The 16673-nt window shown below is 31.6% G+C and overlaps 1 protein-coding gene across 1 annotated transcript; it reads left to right on the top strand.

The window, feature by feature from the left end:
* Positions 1–27: 27 nt before the first annotated feature.
* Positions 28–16117, top strand: LOC134712076 (proteasome subunit alpha type-6-like). Its single transcript, XM_063573225.1, has 7 exons — positions 28–210; positions 3205–3299; positions 4344–4425; positions 4746–4901; positions 5619–5797; positions 6595–6689; positions 15956–16117. Exons 1-7 carry the CDS (start codon positions 135–137, stop codon positions 16011–16013), a joined length of 741 nt encoding a protein of 246 aa, XP_063429295.1. The 5' UTR covers positions 28–134; the 3' UTR covers positions 16014–16117.
* Positions 16118–16673: the final 556 nt, after the last annotated feature.

Here is a 16673-nt window from a genome sequence, read left to right as displayed (position 1 = left end):
TGCTCTTATTAACAATTCACTCTATATTTTAGATTTTTTTTGTATACGAAATCAGGCAGTAAAGTCAGCACTTTTGAAAGAGCTGTATCACCCGGTATTTTTTATAATTTCATGGACATTTGTTCATAGAAAAGATGTCTCGAGGTAGCAGTGCAGGTTTCGACAGACATATCACTATATTTTCTCCTGAAGGACGACTTTATCAAGTTGGTAAGGGATACCGTTCGTTCGATAAGAAGAAACGAAAAAAAGGGGGAGGGTGACAACCACATATAATTTTACTTTAATGTCTTTATATGTCTTTAAGTTCAGTACACACCAGTTTCAAGAGGTTAGCATTATTAAAGCTTTGGTCTACATAAGTTCTTAATGAACATTTTTATATGAATGTATAACAATACTGGTCAATAGAATGTTTTATTGAATATAGCAGCAAACTTTTACCACATTCTATATAATATGAGGCAGGAATTACCTATGAAAAGGGACAGAATACAGAATAAAAGGGACGAATTCTATGATTTTATTTTAAGGCAACAATGTTAAAAAAATAAATGGAAATACTGTAATGTGTTCGATTTTGGTTTTGTTGTTGGGTATTTTTGTTGTGACGTTATTTAAGTTATGACGTCATATTCAATGTAAACAAAGAAACGCTGTCATCAGGTAACATTTTTTTAATAACAAACATTTTTTTGAATGAATTAGTATTAGTTCCTTTCTTAGACTGATAAATATACATTTTATTCAGTCTCATGTAAACAAGACCAGAAACAGAAGTAGATTTCTGCGCCGATCCAGAAATTCAAAACCGTGACAAAAAAAAATTGAATGATTTTGAGTTCATTAGTTAAATGAAAGATCCCGATTTTTTTATTTTTTTTTATTGAATTTTCTACTGTAATAGGGCACTTCGTCCCCATATTACAATAGAATTCTGAATGTTTATTGAACATAGCAGCATATGTAGGAATATGGTGATTATACCTGTAAAAAGGATAATCCTTTAGAGGGGTATTTTTGTTTACACTGGATTTAAAACAAATTAGGGCACCCCAGATTCCCAGGGTGGTTGGATAGGATTTTTAGCTAGGGTGTGCGTTATGAGAGTCATAATGATATGATGGCTACTGAGGCGGGGAAATTCTGACAGGAGCACTCCCTGTTTGCATGTGGTAGATACATTTGTGTACTTATGAAAAAGAAAATGTGGTATGATTGCCAATGAGACAACTATCCACAAAAGACCAAAATGACACAAACATTAACAATTATAGGTCACCCAGGGGTAGAAATAAGAAAAGACCATTGACTTGCCCGAAGGGCAAGTCAATATCTAGATTAACTTGCCCTTGTTTCTGTTAACTTGCCCAAGTAATGCTCGTCGCGCGTACGACGAGGGGTCTGGGGGCTGCTTAAGGCCCCCAGAAGCTCTGGGGTAAATGGTGCCAAATCCTGCATTCTAGACCTCTCCTGGCAGATGATTTCAAGTTTCCATACATCCTGTTTTAAACAAAAACTTTTACTTTTACAAAAAAAAGTGACAAAAAAATTTCAGCCATTTAAATTCATCCAGCCATTTTGTTAAAAATTTGCGTTTTCTATTTCCCTCTCCATATTTTTTTTTGTTGCTCAACCCTGTTGACTGGATTCTTAAAGTTTTTTTAAAGGGGGGACAAAATTTACTAAAAAATGTTCCATTTTCTTTCTACTTTCTACTTTCATTTTTAAAATCAACTCAAAAGTCGTTTGCAAAACGCGTTCTGATTGGATCGTTGTATCGACTTCCTTTCACGATTAGTAGCGGAAATCCCAGAGCAGTTGCAACTGAACATTTTAAAACGCCGGCGCTTATTGGCTTACGCATAGGAATTGACCAATAGAATCATTCGGGATAATCTACGATGTTTACGATTTTCCTGGCATGCGCATATGAAATAAATTACGACGAAAATAGTTATACAATAATACACACTGTACATCGTAGAAAATTACGTCTGACATACATCTGATTTTACTTGCCTCGGGCAAGCGGGATAGCGCTTATTTGAACCCTGTCACCGTACGGCTTTAGTCTGCCTTACATATAGCTTAGTTGTATTTTCATTTATTTTTATCTCATTGTTTGTTGGATTAAGAATATTATCATGATTATTGATGCTGTAATGTTTGCCTCTTTTGGGGCCCATACTTCAATTAAAAAATCTTCTTCTCTTGGATATAATATATATATACATATAAACGAGTCTAAATTGAAAACTACGTTACAACCTATGATTGTGTTGGATAAAAACCGCAATTTTTATACGTGTGCATGTAAACCAAATTTCATTGTAGAAGGGTCTAAAATCAGCACAAACAACATTTTCCAAAAGACCAAAAAAGTGAAAAAGTATATTTAAAAAAAACGCATTTGACTAACAGGTCGAACAACTGATGTTCTTTAACCCTGCTGACTGCCATTGGCGAGTGCCAAATAAAATTGATCACAAGATGTACCAAAATGGATCCTAATATAAACAGAAATTATTTTTTTTAACTTGTGGACACGATGTTATGCCTCAAACATACGGTGTCAATATTTTTTTAAGTACACCAGATCCAAATTTCGACAATAAATGTCTCTTCAGTGATGTTAGGAATCAAAACGGTATTGGAAGGCCATATAAAAAGTACCCTCATTTTTAGATAAACTCTTGAATTTTAAGAGTCAATATAGGATGAACAGATCATATCAACCAGAGGGAAAATATAATACAAGCCCAAACAAAAAAATATAAATGAGTCTAAATTGAAAACTACGTTCAAACCTATGATTGCGTTGGATAAAAACCACAATTTTTATACGTGTGCATGAAAAACAAATTTCGTTGTAGAAGGGAAACAACAATTTCCAAAAGACCAAAAAAGTGAAAAAGTATATTTAAACAAAACGCATTTGACAAACAGGACAAACAACTGATGTTCTTTAATCCTGCTGACTGCCTATATATATGAAATGTGAACAAATATATAAAAAAAACTTAATTAACAATGTGAATACAGCATATAATATGTAATTACCATCTTGATCTATATTTGTACATGTACAGGTTCAACAATGTATTTATCAGAAAACATTTCTGAATTAACAGTGTAGAAAAACAGATTTCTTTTTGATATTTGATAAAAGTTTAAATAAATTTCTTTTAATTTGTTTTACAGAGTATGCCTTTAAAGCTATAAACCAAGGAGGGTTAACATCAGTTGCTATTCGTGGAAAAGATAGTGCTGTTTGTGTTACACAGAAAAAAGTTCCAGTAAGTATATCAGTTTTATAAATAGGAAGGTAAGTTAAGAGATTTCCTTTTGTGACCTTGTGTATTTTATCTAAACTTTGCAGATTTTATGGAGAAATAATTGCAAATTATTACAAACTGCAATAGATGATTTTTTCATAAAGTTTACATCTGAATGTATTAGTATCCCAGTACATACATGTACATGTACATCTTTGTTTTTATGCCAAAGATACATTGTACAATGTACATGTAAACTATGAATACTGGCAGAATAATGACCTTTGCTTGATACATAAAAATATTGATGTGCTTTTTCTTAAATATCTTTTTGTATGTCAATCAGTGGTACTGTGCACTTTCTAGAGGGTAACTTTTGATGTAGCTTAGCCTTTTTTGTACAATTAATATTTTTGATAGTAAATTTAAGGGTTTGATTTCTACCAATGACAAATTTCTATATAAGATGAATTGTAACTTTTGTTTGTTGGGGGAAAAAATTGCTACAAAAACATTTTCTTCCAAAGATTTGGAGGACACAACTTCAAAAAATAGATTTTTATTGAGAAAATAAATGAATGAATTAAGCAAGTATCAATTTATCTTACATTATATAGGCATCAGTCATAGTTATGTATTAAGCCAGTGCTAAGGCAGTATTCTTTCATTACATGTTTTTTCAGTAATGATAAAGAAAAGGTCATAAGCTGCATGTATCTATTTGGAATAAGATACAGGTCTACTTAACTGTATGGTTGATAGTTATCTATCTCTTTACATGTTTAATAATCATAATACAATTGTATATTTCTATTTGATTCAAACACACCATACACATGAAGTCACCACTACATTTTTTTTTAAAGTACATTATAAGATTGCAACATCACTTCCTACTAAGAAATGCAGATCAAAGATGGTTTTGAGTTAAGTTTGTATGAAATAATCTATTGTCTGAGCATTTGTTGTTCAGGGATTATTTGTTTGGCACTAATAACTTTGAACGTTTTATCAGTAATTACTTTTTTAACAAAATATTTAAGATGAGGACTATTTTATTTTCAGGATAAATTACTAGATGCTTCAACCGTCACCCATTTGTTTCAACTTACAGAAAATATAGGATGTGTAATGACTGGAATGGTTGGTAAGGATGCATTAACAAATAATTTTTATAGGAAAGAGATTACTTTTTTTTCTTCTAAAAACAGACACAAATTTAATTCAGTTATTTAGGTTTTGATGTGGGCAATGAGGGCATTAAGTTTTGCTTTTCCGCAGTACTTGTGTCTGTACATCCTCAAATTTGTTTCTGTTCTCTAACTTACTTTGCTTCAACCAAATGTTGTATAACTTATAAGCAATGGTTATGACCAGCAAACATCGAACATGTGCTAATTTTGGTGGCTTCACTTTTACCATTTTCAAGGTATTAATAAATGGAATTTTTTTTTTTTTCGTCAACAGCTGATAGTAGATCTCAGGTACAGAGAGCAAGATATGAAGCTGCCAAATGGAAGTATACCTATGGCTATGAGATTCCAGTAGACATGTTATGTAAGAGAATAGCTGATATATCACAGATCTATACACAAAGTGCTGAAATGAGACCTCTAGGATGTAGTAAGTTCCTTATAACAATTTTATTCTATATACAAGTTTGTTATTGGTCTATTGTGACCATTTTCCTGTAACTTATACAAAATTTTTGTGTAAAATTATTTTAATAATCCTTATTAGCATTATCATGTTTTTATGGATTTTCACATTGTATATTGGCTCAAAAACCATATCAAAGTAACAATTCACATTGTTCAAATGACATGATTAGCTGGAATATTTCATTTCAGTATGATTTATTTATTAATTTATGTAAATTATAAAGAGACAAGTTTGTATTTTGCATCTTTTCCTGATAAACACAATAGTGAGGACAATCTCAGAACATGAAATTATCTTTTATGAAATATTAGTATGAAGATATTTTTTGTAAATCATTGATTTTTCTAAAATATATATATGTGTCTGGTCATGCTGATACTCATTATTGTTTTTTGTATTTTTCCTTTGTTACTTGATCAGATGAAACTTGCTTGAGATAGAAAATTTTGCTAGAAACTAAGGGTGCTCGAGCCGTTGTCAATGTCTATCTATAATCTATAATACATAAAAAAGGAAATCTACCAAAATCAGAATATTGCTACCTCTGTTAAAGGGAAGAAAACAATGACTATAAATAAGTGATCCTAGCGTTTTTTGTTTTTTTTTATCATTTTTTGAAAGAAAATGTGCCTGTAAGTTTTATTCTCACTACTTATTTATTTGCTTCTGTAATTAAAGGTATGGTAATATTAGGATATGACGATGAGAATGGACCACAGATATTTAAGTGCGACCCAGCTGGTTACTACTGTGGATACAAAGCTACAGCTGCTGGTGTAAAACAATTAGAAGCCAACAGTTTTCTGGAAAAGAAAGTGAAAAAGAAGCAAGATTTTACATTTAATGAAGCTGTAGAGGTATATTTTTAATAAGCTGTTTATCTATCTACCTGTAGGCATTGATTATGATTCTACCAAGCAAACACATGAGCTGTTACATCTCCATTTCACCATTCTAAGGCTGCATGAAAATGTTAATGGCTGTGTTAATATAAAAAAAGAAGATGAGACAACTGTCCACAAGAGACCAAAATAACACATACATTAACAACTATAGGTCACCATACAGCCTTCAACAATGAGCAAAGCCTATACCGCATAGTCAGATATAAAAGGCCGATATGACAATGTAATATAATTCAAACGAGAAAACTAACAGCCTTATGTATATAAAAAAATGAACGAAAAACAAATATGTAACACATAAACAAACGACAACCACTGAAATACAGGCTCCTGACTTGGGACAGACACATACGTAAATAATGTGACGGGCTAAACATGTTAGTGGGATCCCAACCCTCCCCTTAACCTTGGACAGTGGTACAACAGTACAACATATGAACGAACTTGTTAAGCTGTTTTTTTGGCAAAACACAGTTTTACCAATGTTTGAATTATGCCCATTTTGCAGAAAACATGCAGATAAGAAAATTGTGTGTTATACATGTTGTACATAATCCATTTTCATGATTTTGGAACCAGCCTCAAATTATAAAGGGCTGTATTTTAAAATAAATTATATAATTTTTGAATGAAGGAAATGCAATGGAACTAAAATACACTACACAGAATATTTTTTTCTTTGTATTGGTTTCTGTTCTGTACATTTGATTATAAACTCTGATAACCAAGTGCTTTGAAATGTCTTTCAGGTGGCTATAACATGTTTGTCCACTGTTTTGTCTGCAGATTTTAAATCATCAGAAATAGAAGTTGGAGTTATCTCAGCTGATAAAAAGTCATTCAGGTAATTATGATCAAGCTGTACATGTTTTGTATGAGGGTCTGGAGGGGGGGGGGGGGGGTTCTGTTATTCTGTAAACATTTAATTTTCACCCTTTTTTTATATGCTCATCAAAATTTTGACGGGACGTATTATGGTATACAAATGTCTGGTGTCTGTCTGTCTGTCCAGCATAAACATGTCGCACCATAACTTGAGAACAACTTATCCAAATTTCATGAAATTTAAAATAGTTGTTTCTTATGATGGTCAAATGATCTGTATACTTTTTGGTGAAAATAAGATGGCCCGAGAACACAGTTATTTCGTAGTGCATTTCTTTTAGACAATAAATTCAAATTAAAAAAATCGCACCTGCTCTTTCTCAAAAAGATTTTTACAGTGTAATGTACTACCAGTGAGACAAATAATATCAAAATTATAGAAACTTCTATCAGTTCTAACTCAAAATATTGACAATTCTGTGTTAAGGGGGTGTAAAAGTCAGTTTGACAGCTTCAGACGTGATAAAATTTGACCTTTTAGAACTGGACCAATTCACTACTTAACATAAAGATTCAGCACCCAAATTTTTTTGACATGTAATAACATCCCCCTACTTAATATTTCATGCATTTAATATCAAGATATAAATTGGGAAAGTGTATCAAGTAAAACATGCAAGTTATACACTGTTTACACTAGGGACTATATTCGTAGACAACGAAAACCAAAGGACGATAACTGTGTCCTTGGACCTAATAGGACAGAAAGACTTGACTAATCATTATAAAACTTTGCATAACTTAAGCTTAGGCAATAATGAGATAGTTTGCCAAGTTTCATGGCCATATGTCATATATAAAAGAAACTGGGGTCATTTTAGTAATGACATTTGGATGTTTATTTTTGACGTATAAATCAAATATCTTCAACTGTCAAGATTTTGGCCTAAAAATTTAACATTTTGCAAAAATTTGCTTTTTAAATGCTCTTGAATATTAGATATTAAGTATTTAAAGCATCTGCACACTCATTTTATATATCAGATGTATTGTAATTATTCCAAAGTCAAATTTATATGAGCATATGCCTGAAAACAGAGATTTTCCAATTCAGGGAAGCCTTATATAAATATGCATTTTTCTCAGCCAATTTGAAGTTTTTGTAGCTTTTTAAGCCTATATTATTCTTTCATATATATTAAATGTACTTTAAATGTATAGAAAAGTTACAAAAAGTATACTACATGAGTATAAAATGGTCTTCAGCCATGTAGTACTATTTAGAGTCAATTTAGGCGGTAGTCCATATTGACATATAAAAATGCACACAGAAGCTATCAGAAGTGAAAATGTTTTACTTTTTGCTCATTTCTATGCTAAGGTGTTATGATACAAGAAGTCTAATTGCAAAAGGACTCTTGCATTTGAATTTTTTAAAAGACAATATGGTCTGACGGCCAGTTTTTTTCACTTTTCAATGGAAAACTTGCATTTAGTTTTAGTCTCAATAGGCATAAATTTGGACCACTTACTATATTACAGGAAAAAAATAAGGTAGCCTATAAAGGAGAAAGGTGTACTGAATATAGTAAAGTGCTTTTTTACAGATTTAGTGAAATATTTGTGATGGACTACAGATTTGATGTACAAAGCGCTTCACATTTTACATACATCAATTAGGCCGTTTAACCAGGGCCATGAATAAAAAATATTCTGCACTTTTTTTCTGTGATAATCTACTTTTCTCTATATTCAGAGTTCACAAATGGTTAATTAAATCTGATTTAGGCATAAAAACACAAATATCAGGAACAAAAAAGCTGTCAGATAGAGAGGCAGCATGCCTCTTAGGCATAAAATGTAAACTGCTTTAAAATGCTTACTATAGCCGTAGAATGCCAAAATGGCACATTTTAACAGAATTTCTGTAAACCAAAGATGTAAATCCTTTACTTTTATTGAGTTTGACAAATTGAAACCAGCAAATCATTCAGGAAAGTTCCCAAAGTACAGAATCTAAATTTCAGGAATCCATCTCTTAGGCCTGAGAACACAGTTATTTCGTAGTGCATTTCTTTTAGACAATAAATTCAAATTAAAAAAATCGCACCTGCTCTTTCTCAAAAAGATTTTTACAGTGTAATGTACTACCAGTGAGACAAATAATATCAAAATTATAGAAACTTCTACCAGCTCTAACTCAAAATATTGACAATTCTGTGTTAAGGGGGTGTAAAAGTTTGACAGCTTCAGACGTGATAAAATTTGACCTTTTAGAACTGGACCAATTCACTACTTAACATAAAGATTCAGCACCCAAATTTTTTTGACATGTAATAACATCCCCCTACTTAATATTTCATGCATTTAATATCAAGATATAAATTGGGAAAGTGTATCAAGTAAAACATGCAAGTTATACACTGTTTACACTAGGGACTATATTCGTAGACAACGAAAACCAAAGGACGATAACTGTGTCCTTGGACCAGATTAAACTTTTTGAGTTACGGCACTTTGTAACCACATCAGGGGTGTGTTTTTATACGACCGCAAATTTTGAAAAAATTTTCGTCGTATATTGCTATCACGTTGGCGTCGTCGTCGTCGTCCGAATACTTTTAGTTTTCGCACTCTAACTTTAGTAAAAGTGAATAGAAATCTATGAAATTTTAACACAAGGTTTATGACCATAAAAGGAAGGTTGGTATTGATTTTGGGAGTTTTGGTCCCAACATTTTAGGAATTAGGGGCCAAAAAGGGCCCAAATAAGCATTTTCTTGGTTTTCGCACTATACCTTTAGTTTAAGTTAATAGAAATCAATGAAATTTAAACACAAGGTTTATGACCATAAAAGGAAGGTTGGTATTGATTTGGGAGTTTTGGTCCCAACAGTTTAGGAAAAAGGGGCCCAAAGGGTCCAAAATTAAACTTTGTTTGATTTTATCAAAATTGAATAATTGGGGTTCTTTGATATGCCGAATCTAACTGTGTATGTAGATTCTTAACTTTTGGTCCCGTTTTCAAATTGGTCTACATTAAGGTCCAAAGGTCCAAAATTAAACTGAGTTTGATTTTGACAAAAAATGAATCGGTTGGGTTCTTTGATATGTTGAATCTAAAAATGTACTTAGATTCTTGATTATTGGCCCAGTTTTCAAGTTGGTCCAAATCTGGGTCCAAAATTAAACTTTATTTGATTTCATCAAAAATTGAATAAATGGGGTTCTTTGATATGCCAATTCTAACTGTGTATGTAGATTCTTCATTTTTGGTCCCGTTTTCAAATTGGCCTACATTAAGGTCCAAAGGGTCCAAATTGAAATTGATATGCTGAATCTAAACATGTACTTAGATTTTTGATTATGGGCCCAGTTTTCAAGTTGGTCCAAATCAGGATCTAAAATTATTATATAAGTATTGTGCAATAGCAAGTCTTTTCAATTGCACAGTATTGTGCAATGGCAAGAAATATCTAATTTCACAATATTGTGAAATAGCAATTTTTTTTTAATTAGAGTTATCTTTCTTTGTCCAGAATAGTAAGCAAGAAATATCTTTTTGCAAGATTTTTTTTTTAATTGGAGTTATCTTTCTTTGTCCATAATCAACTTAAATCTTTGTTATATACAATATACAATGTATATTCACTTTTTACTACCAACTGATAAATTTAAATAATCTTTACCATTCAGTGATAACAAGCAGTTTTTTTACACCTTAATATTTTATGATGTATTTAAATGAGTAGTTATTGTTGCAAACTCCATTAGAATATTTTAATTGAGATTAGTTTTGGAATAAGGGAAAGGGGGATGTGATTAAAAAATTTGGGTTTAATTTTTCTCATTTGAAATTTCATAAATTAAAAGAAAATTTCTTCAAACATTTTTTTGAGAGGATTAATATTCAACAGCATAGTGAATTGCTCTAAGAGAAAACAAAAATTTTAAGTTCATAAGAACACATTGATTCTGTGTCAGAAACCTATGCTGTGTCAACTATTTAATCACAATCCAAATTTAGAGCTGAATCCAGCTTGAATGTTGTGTCCATACTTGCCCCAACCGTTCAGGGTTCAACCTCTGCGGTCGTATAAAGCTACGCCCTGCGGAGCATCTGGTTTTCAAATGTCGCACCGTATCTCAAAAACAATTCTTGATTATGGCTTAAAACTTCAAACACTTCTTTGTTATATTAATCTTAATATCTGTATACTTTTTGGTGATGATTCAAAATTTTATTTTTGAGTTATTGAGAATTTGGTAAAAAAGGGGAGGTTTTTTTTACATGTCGCACCATATCTCAAAAACGATTTATGATCATTGCTTAAAACTTTACACATGTCTTAGTTATATTAATCTAAAGATCTGTATACTTTTTGGTGATGATTCAAAATTTCATTTTTGAGTTATTGAGTATTTTGTAAAAAAGGGGGAGGTGGTTTTTTTACATGTTGTGCCGTAACTCAAAAACAATTTATGATTATTGCTTAAAACTTTAAACACTTCTTTGTTATATTAATCTAAAGATATGTATACTTTTTGGTTTTGATTCAAAATTTTATTTTAGTGATATTTAGTTTTTTGTAAAAAAGTTGGGGATTTCACATGTCCCGCTGTGTCTCAAAATCAATATGTTTTTTTCACTTTTCAATGGAAAACTTGCATTTAGTTTTAGTCTCAATAGGCATAAATTTGGACCACTTACTATATTACAGGAAAAAAATAAGGTAGCCTATAAAGGAGAAAGGTGTACTGAATATAGTAAAGTGCTTTTTTACAGATTTAGTGAATATTTGTGATGGACTACAGATTTGATGTACAAAGCGCTTCACATTTTACATACATCAATTAGGCCGTTTAACCAGGGCCATGAATAAAAAATGTTCTGCACTTTTTTTCTGTGATAATCTACTTTTCTCTATATTCAGAGTTCACAAATGGTTAATTAAATCTGATTTAGGCATAAAAACACAAATATCAGGAACAAAAAAGCTGTCAGATAGAGAGGCAGCATGCCTCTTAGGCATAAAATGTAAACTGCTTTAAAATGCTTACTATAGCCGTAGAATGCCAAAATGGCACATTTTAACAGAATTTCTGTAAACCAAAGATGTAAATCCTTTACTTTTATTGAGTTTGACAAATTGAAACCAGCAAATCATTCAGGAAAGTTCCCAAAGTACAGAATCTAAATTTCAGGAATCCATCTCTTAGGCCCGAGAACACAGTTATTTCGTAGTGCATTTCTTTTAGACAATAAATTCAAATTAAAAAAATCGCACCTGCTCTTTCTCAAAAAGATTTTTACAGTGTAATGTACTACCAGTGGGACAAATAATATCAAAATTATAGAAACTTCTACCAGCTCTAACTCAAAATATTGACAATTCTGTGTTAAGGGGGTGTAAAAGTTTGACAGCTTCAGACGTGATAAAATTTGACCTTTTAGAACTGGACCAATTCACTACTTAACATAAAGATTCAGCACCCAAATTTTTTTGACATGTAATAACATCCCCCTACTTAATATTTCATGCATTTAATATCAAGATATAAATTGGGAAAGTGTATCAAGTAAAACATGCAAGTTATACACTGTTTACACTAGGGACTATATTCGTAGACAACGAAAACCAAAGGACGATAACTGTGTCCTTGGACCAGATTAAACTTTTTGAGTTACGGCACTTTGTAACCACATCAGGGGTGTGTTTTTATACGACCGCAAATTTTGAAAAAATTTTCGTCGTATATTGCTATCACGTTGGCGTCGTCGTCGTCGTCCGAATACTTTTAGTTTTCGCACTCTAACTTTAGTAAAAGTGAATAGAAATCTATGAAATTTTAACACAAGGTTTATGACCATAAAAGGAAGGTTGGTATTGATTTTGGGAGTTTTGGTCCCAACATTTTAGGAATTAGGGGCCAAATAAGCATTTTCTTGGTTTTCGCACTATACCTTTAGTTTAAGTTAATAGAAATCAATGAAATTTAAACACAAGGTTTATGACCATAAAAGGAAGGTTGGTATTGATTTGGGAGTTTTGGTCCCAACAGTTTAGGAAAAAGGGGCCCAAAGGGTCCAAAATTAAACTTTGTTTGATTTTATCAAAATTGAATAATTGGGGTTCTTTGATATGCCGAATCTAACTGTGTATGTAGATTCTTAACTTTTGGTCCCGTTTTCAAATTGGTCTACATTAAGGTCCAAAGGTCCAAAATTAAACTTAGTTTGATTTTGACAAAAAATGAATCGGTTGGGTTCTTTGATATGTTGAATCTAAAAATGTACTTAGATTCTTGATTATTGGCCCAGTTTTCAAGTTGGTCCAAATCTGGGTCCAAAATTAAACTTTATTTGATTTCATCAAAAATTGAATAAATGGGGTTCTTTGATATGCCAATTCTAACTGTGTATGTAGATTCTTCATTTTTGGTCCCGTTTTCAAATTGGCCTACATTAAGGTCCAAAGGGTCCAAATTGAAATTGATATGCTGAATCTAAACATGTACTTAGATTTTTGATTATGGGCCCAGTTTTCAAGTTGGTCCAAATCAGGATCTAAAATTATTATATAAGTATTGTGCAATAGCAAGTCTTTTCAATTGCACAGTATTGTGCAATGGCAAGAAATATCTAATTTCACAATATTGTGAAATAGCAATTTTTTTTTAATTAGAGTTATCTTTCTTTGTCCAGAATAGTAAGCAAGAAATATCTTTTTGCAAGATTTTTTTTTAATTGGAGTTATCTTTCTTTGTCCATAATCAACTTAAATCTTTGTTATATACAATATACAATGTATATTCACTTTTTACTACCAACTGATAAATTTAAATAATCTTTACCATTCAGTGATAACAAGCAGTTTTTTTACACCTTAATATTTTATGATGTATTTAAATGAGTAGTTATTGTTGCAAACTCCATTAGAATATTTTAATTGAGATTAGTTTTGGAATAAGGGAAAGGGGGATGTGATTAAAAAATTTGGGTTTAATTTTTCTCATTTGAAATTTCATAAATTAAAAGAAAATTTCTTCAAACATTTTTTTGAGAGGATTAATATTCAACAGCATAGTGAATTGCTCTAAGAGAAAACAAAAATTTTAAGTTCATAAGAACACATTGATTCTGTGTCAGAAACCTATGCTGTGTCAACTATTTAATCACAATCCAAATTTAGAGCTGAATCCAGCTTGAATGTTGTGTCCATACTTGCCCCAACCGTTCAGGGTTCAACCTCTGCGGTCGTATAAAGCTACGCCCTGCGGAGCATCTGGTTTTCAAATGTCGCACCGTATCTCAAAAACAATTCTTGATTATGGCTTAAAACTTCAAACACTTCTTTGTTATATTAATCTTAATATCTGTATACTTTTTGGTGATGATTCAAAATTTTATTTTTGAGTTATTGAGAATTTGGTAAAAAAGGGGAGGTTTTTTTTACATGTCGCACCATATCTCAAAAACGATTTATGATCATTGCTTAAAACTTTACACATGTCTTAGTTATATTAATCTAAAGATCTGTATACTTTTTGGTGATGATTCAAAATTTCATTTTTGAGTTATTGAGTATTTTGTAAAAAAGGGGGAGGTGGTTTTTTTACATGTTGTGCCGTAACTCAAAAACAATTTATGATTATTGCTTAAAACTTTAAACACTTCTTTGTTATATTAATCTAAAGATATGTATACTTTTTGGTTTTGATTCAAAATTTTATTTTAGTGATATTTAGTTTTTTGTAAAAAAGTTGGGGATTTCACATGTCCCGCTGTGTCTCAAAATCAATATAATATATGGTTATTGCTTAAAACTTTCTCAGAAACTATTTATGATTATTGCATAAAACTTCCAGACAAGACGTCGGGCGTATCATTTGCTCATGGCACAGCTGTTTATTTCTCTACTCTTCAACCCTTTTTTCTCTAATATTCAAAAAATTAACTCTTTTTCTCTTATCTTCAAAAAGTGAACTCTTTTTCTCTAATCTTCATTTTTTTGCCTGTATTCTCTAATATTAATTTTTTAAGGGCATTATTCTTTAATCATTTAATCCCATCCAAACCCTCTTGTATATTATTTTATGGACAAATTTTTGGCTTTAATATGAATATAATTATGAAGCTTCCATGTATTCACTTACATAAAATATCTCCATTACAATGATATTTCACATTTCAATGTAGTTCCTTAATCAACATACGTCATCATTTTTATGCCCCCCCTAGGATAGTAGAGGGGCTGGCATTATGTTTTCTGGTCTGTCATGAGTCTGTGCGTATGTTCGTTCGTTTCTCTCGCTTCAGGTTAAAGTTTTTGGTCAAGTTAGTTTTTGATGAAGTTGAAGTCCAATCAACTTGAAACTTAGTACACATGTTCCCTATGATATGATCTTTCTAATTTTAATGCCAAATTAGAGTTTTTACCCCAATTTCATGGCCCACTGAACATAGAAAATGACAGTGCGAGTAGGGCATCCATGTACTTCAGCTAAACGTTTTAATTACATTGTGTTGTTAAGGGAATATTAAGCTTCCCAATGATCAAAATAAGTGTTTGTCAAACTGCTATATAACCAGTGTAATTTTTCTGATAAAACATATTTATGTATGAAAACAAATGCTGGTAGAAACTTTTAAAGTTGAAGGTTCAAGCTTCCAACCCTTTATCCAAACCTACCTCTCTATTTAACTTGCCTATTGTATACATTGGATTCATTAATATTTGATGGATACCAATTTTGTGGGTACAGGAGAAATACAATTTTAATTTTTCCATGAATTACAAATTTCTAAAAGAATGTATGCAGACTTTGTTAAAACCACAAAATTAAATATCCCTGAATATGCCAGATTTTCTATAACCACGAAAATTGGTACCCACGCTAATAAATGAATCCACAGTAGTTGATTGTAATGTTAATTTATTCTTGTCCTAAAAATGAATGAAATATTCACCACTGGCAGTCTAGCAGTCAACAATCAATCAATCATCTGATCAAGAAGGATTGTTTAATTTTAAGAGTCAGTATGATTAAAAAAAAATATGAGGGTTGAAAATTTTGAAAATTTCTGATTGAGCTCAGCTGTGGACTGGTTGGAATTATTAAATTTGAACATCAGTCTAGCTGGGGGTACGTTTGCTACATTAAAGTACATTTAGCCTCTTGAATAATGGCCCACTGGGAATATTAGAGCCATGCATATTATTATTACACCTGGTAGCTATTTTGTTTACATTGATGAACAATGGTTTAAATTTTATTTTTCAGAACTCTGAGTGAAGAAGAAATAGACCAACACTTAGTAGCTATTGCAGAAAAAGACTGATGATTACACCACCCTGATCAAGATTAATTTTCACTAGTGCTTTTGTGACCTTGACATTCTCATCAATTCGTTATACATATTGATACATTAAAAAAAGAAATTAACTCTGTTTTATGACCTTATCCCTGCCAGTTTTCTCATTTATATGCCCCACTTCAGATTAAAATAAATTGTCAAGGTAGTTTCTGATGAAGTTCCAGTCCTTTCAACTTGAAATTTAGTACACAAAAAAAATTCATGCCCCAAATGAAAAGATCTTTCTAATAAATATTTCAAGGGGGGTATCCGTGTGCTATGGACACATTCTTTTTGATAATCATATTTTTGTCGAGCCTGCAACTTTTGTTGCAGAAAGCTCAACATAGGGATAGTGATCCCGCGTCGGCGTTAGCTCACTTCTTAAAAGCTTTATATTTTAGAAGGTAGAAGACCTGGATGCTTCATACTCTGAATATAGATGCCTCATGTTACGAACTTTCCGTCAGTCACATGTCCAATGTCCTTGACCTTATTTTCATGGTTCAGTGACTACTTGTAAAAAAAGTTAAGATTTTTTGTAATGTTAATTTCTCTCTTATTATAAATAATTGGATAACTATATTTGGTATGTGCGTACCTTGCAAGGTCCTCATGCCCGTCAGACAGTTTTCACTTGACCTC

This window comes from Mytilus trossulus, chromosome 3, assembly GCF_036588685.1.
Source record: "Mytilus trossulus isolate FHL-02 chromosome 3, PNRI_Mtr1.1.1.hap1, whole genome shotgun sequence".
NCBI classification, from domain to species: domain Eukaryota; kingdom Metazoa; phylum Mollusca; class Bivalvia; order Mytilida; family Mytilidae; genus Mytilus; species Mytilus trossulus.
The sequence above is the reverse complement of the archived record's forward strand: the minus strand, read 5'-3'. Positions and strand labels throughout refer to the sequence as shown.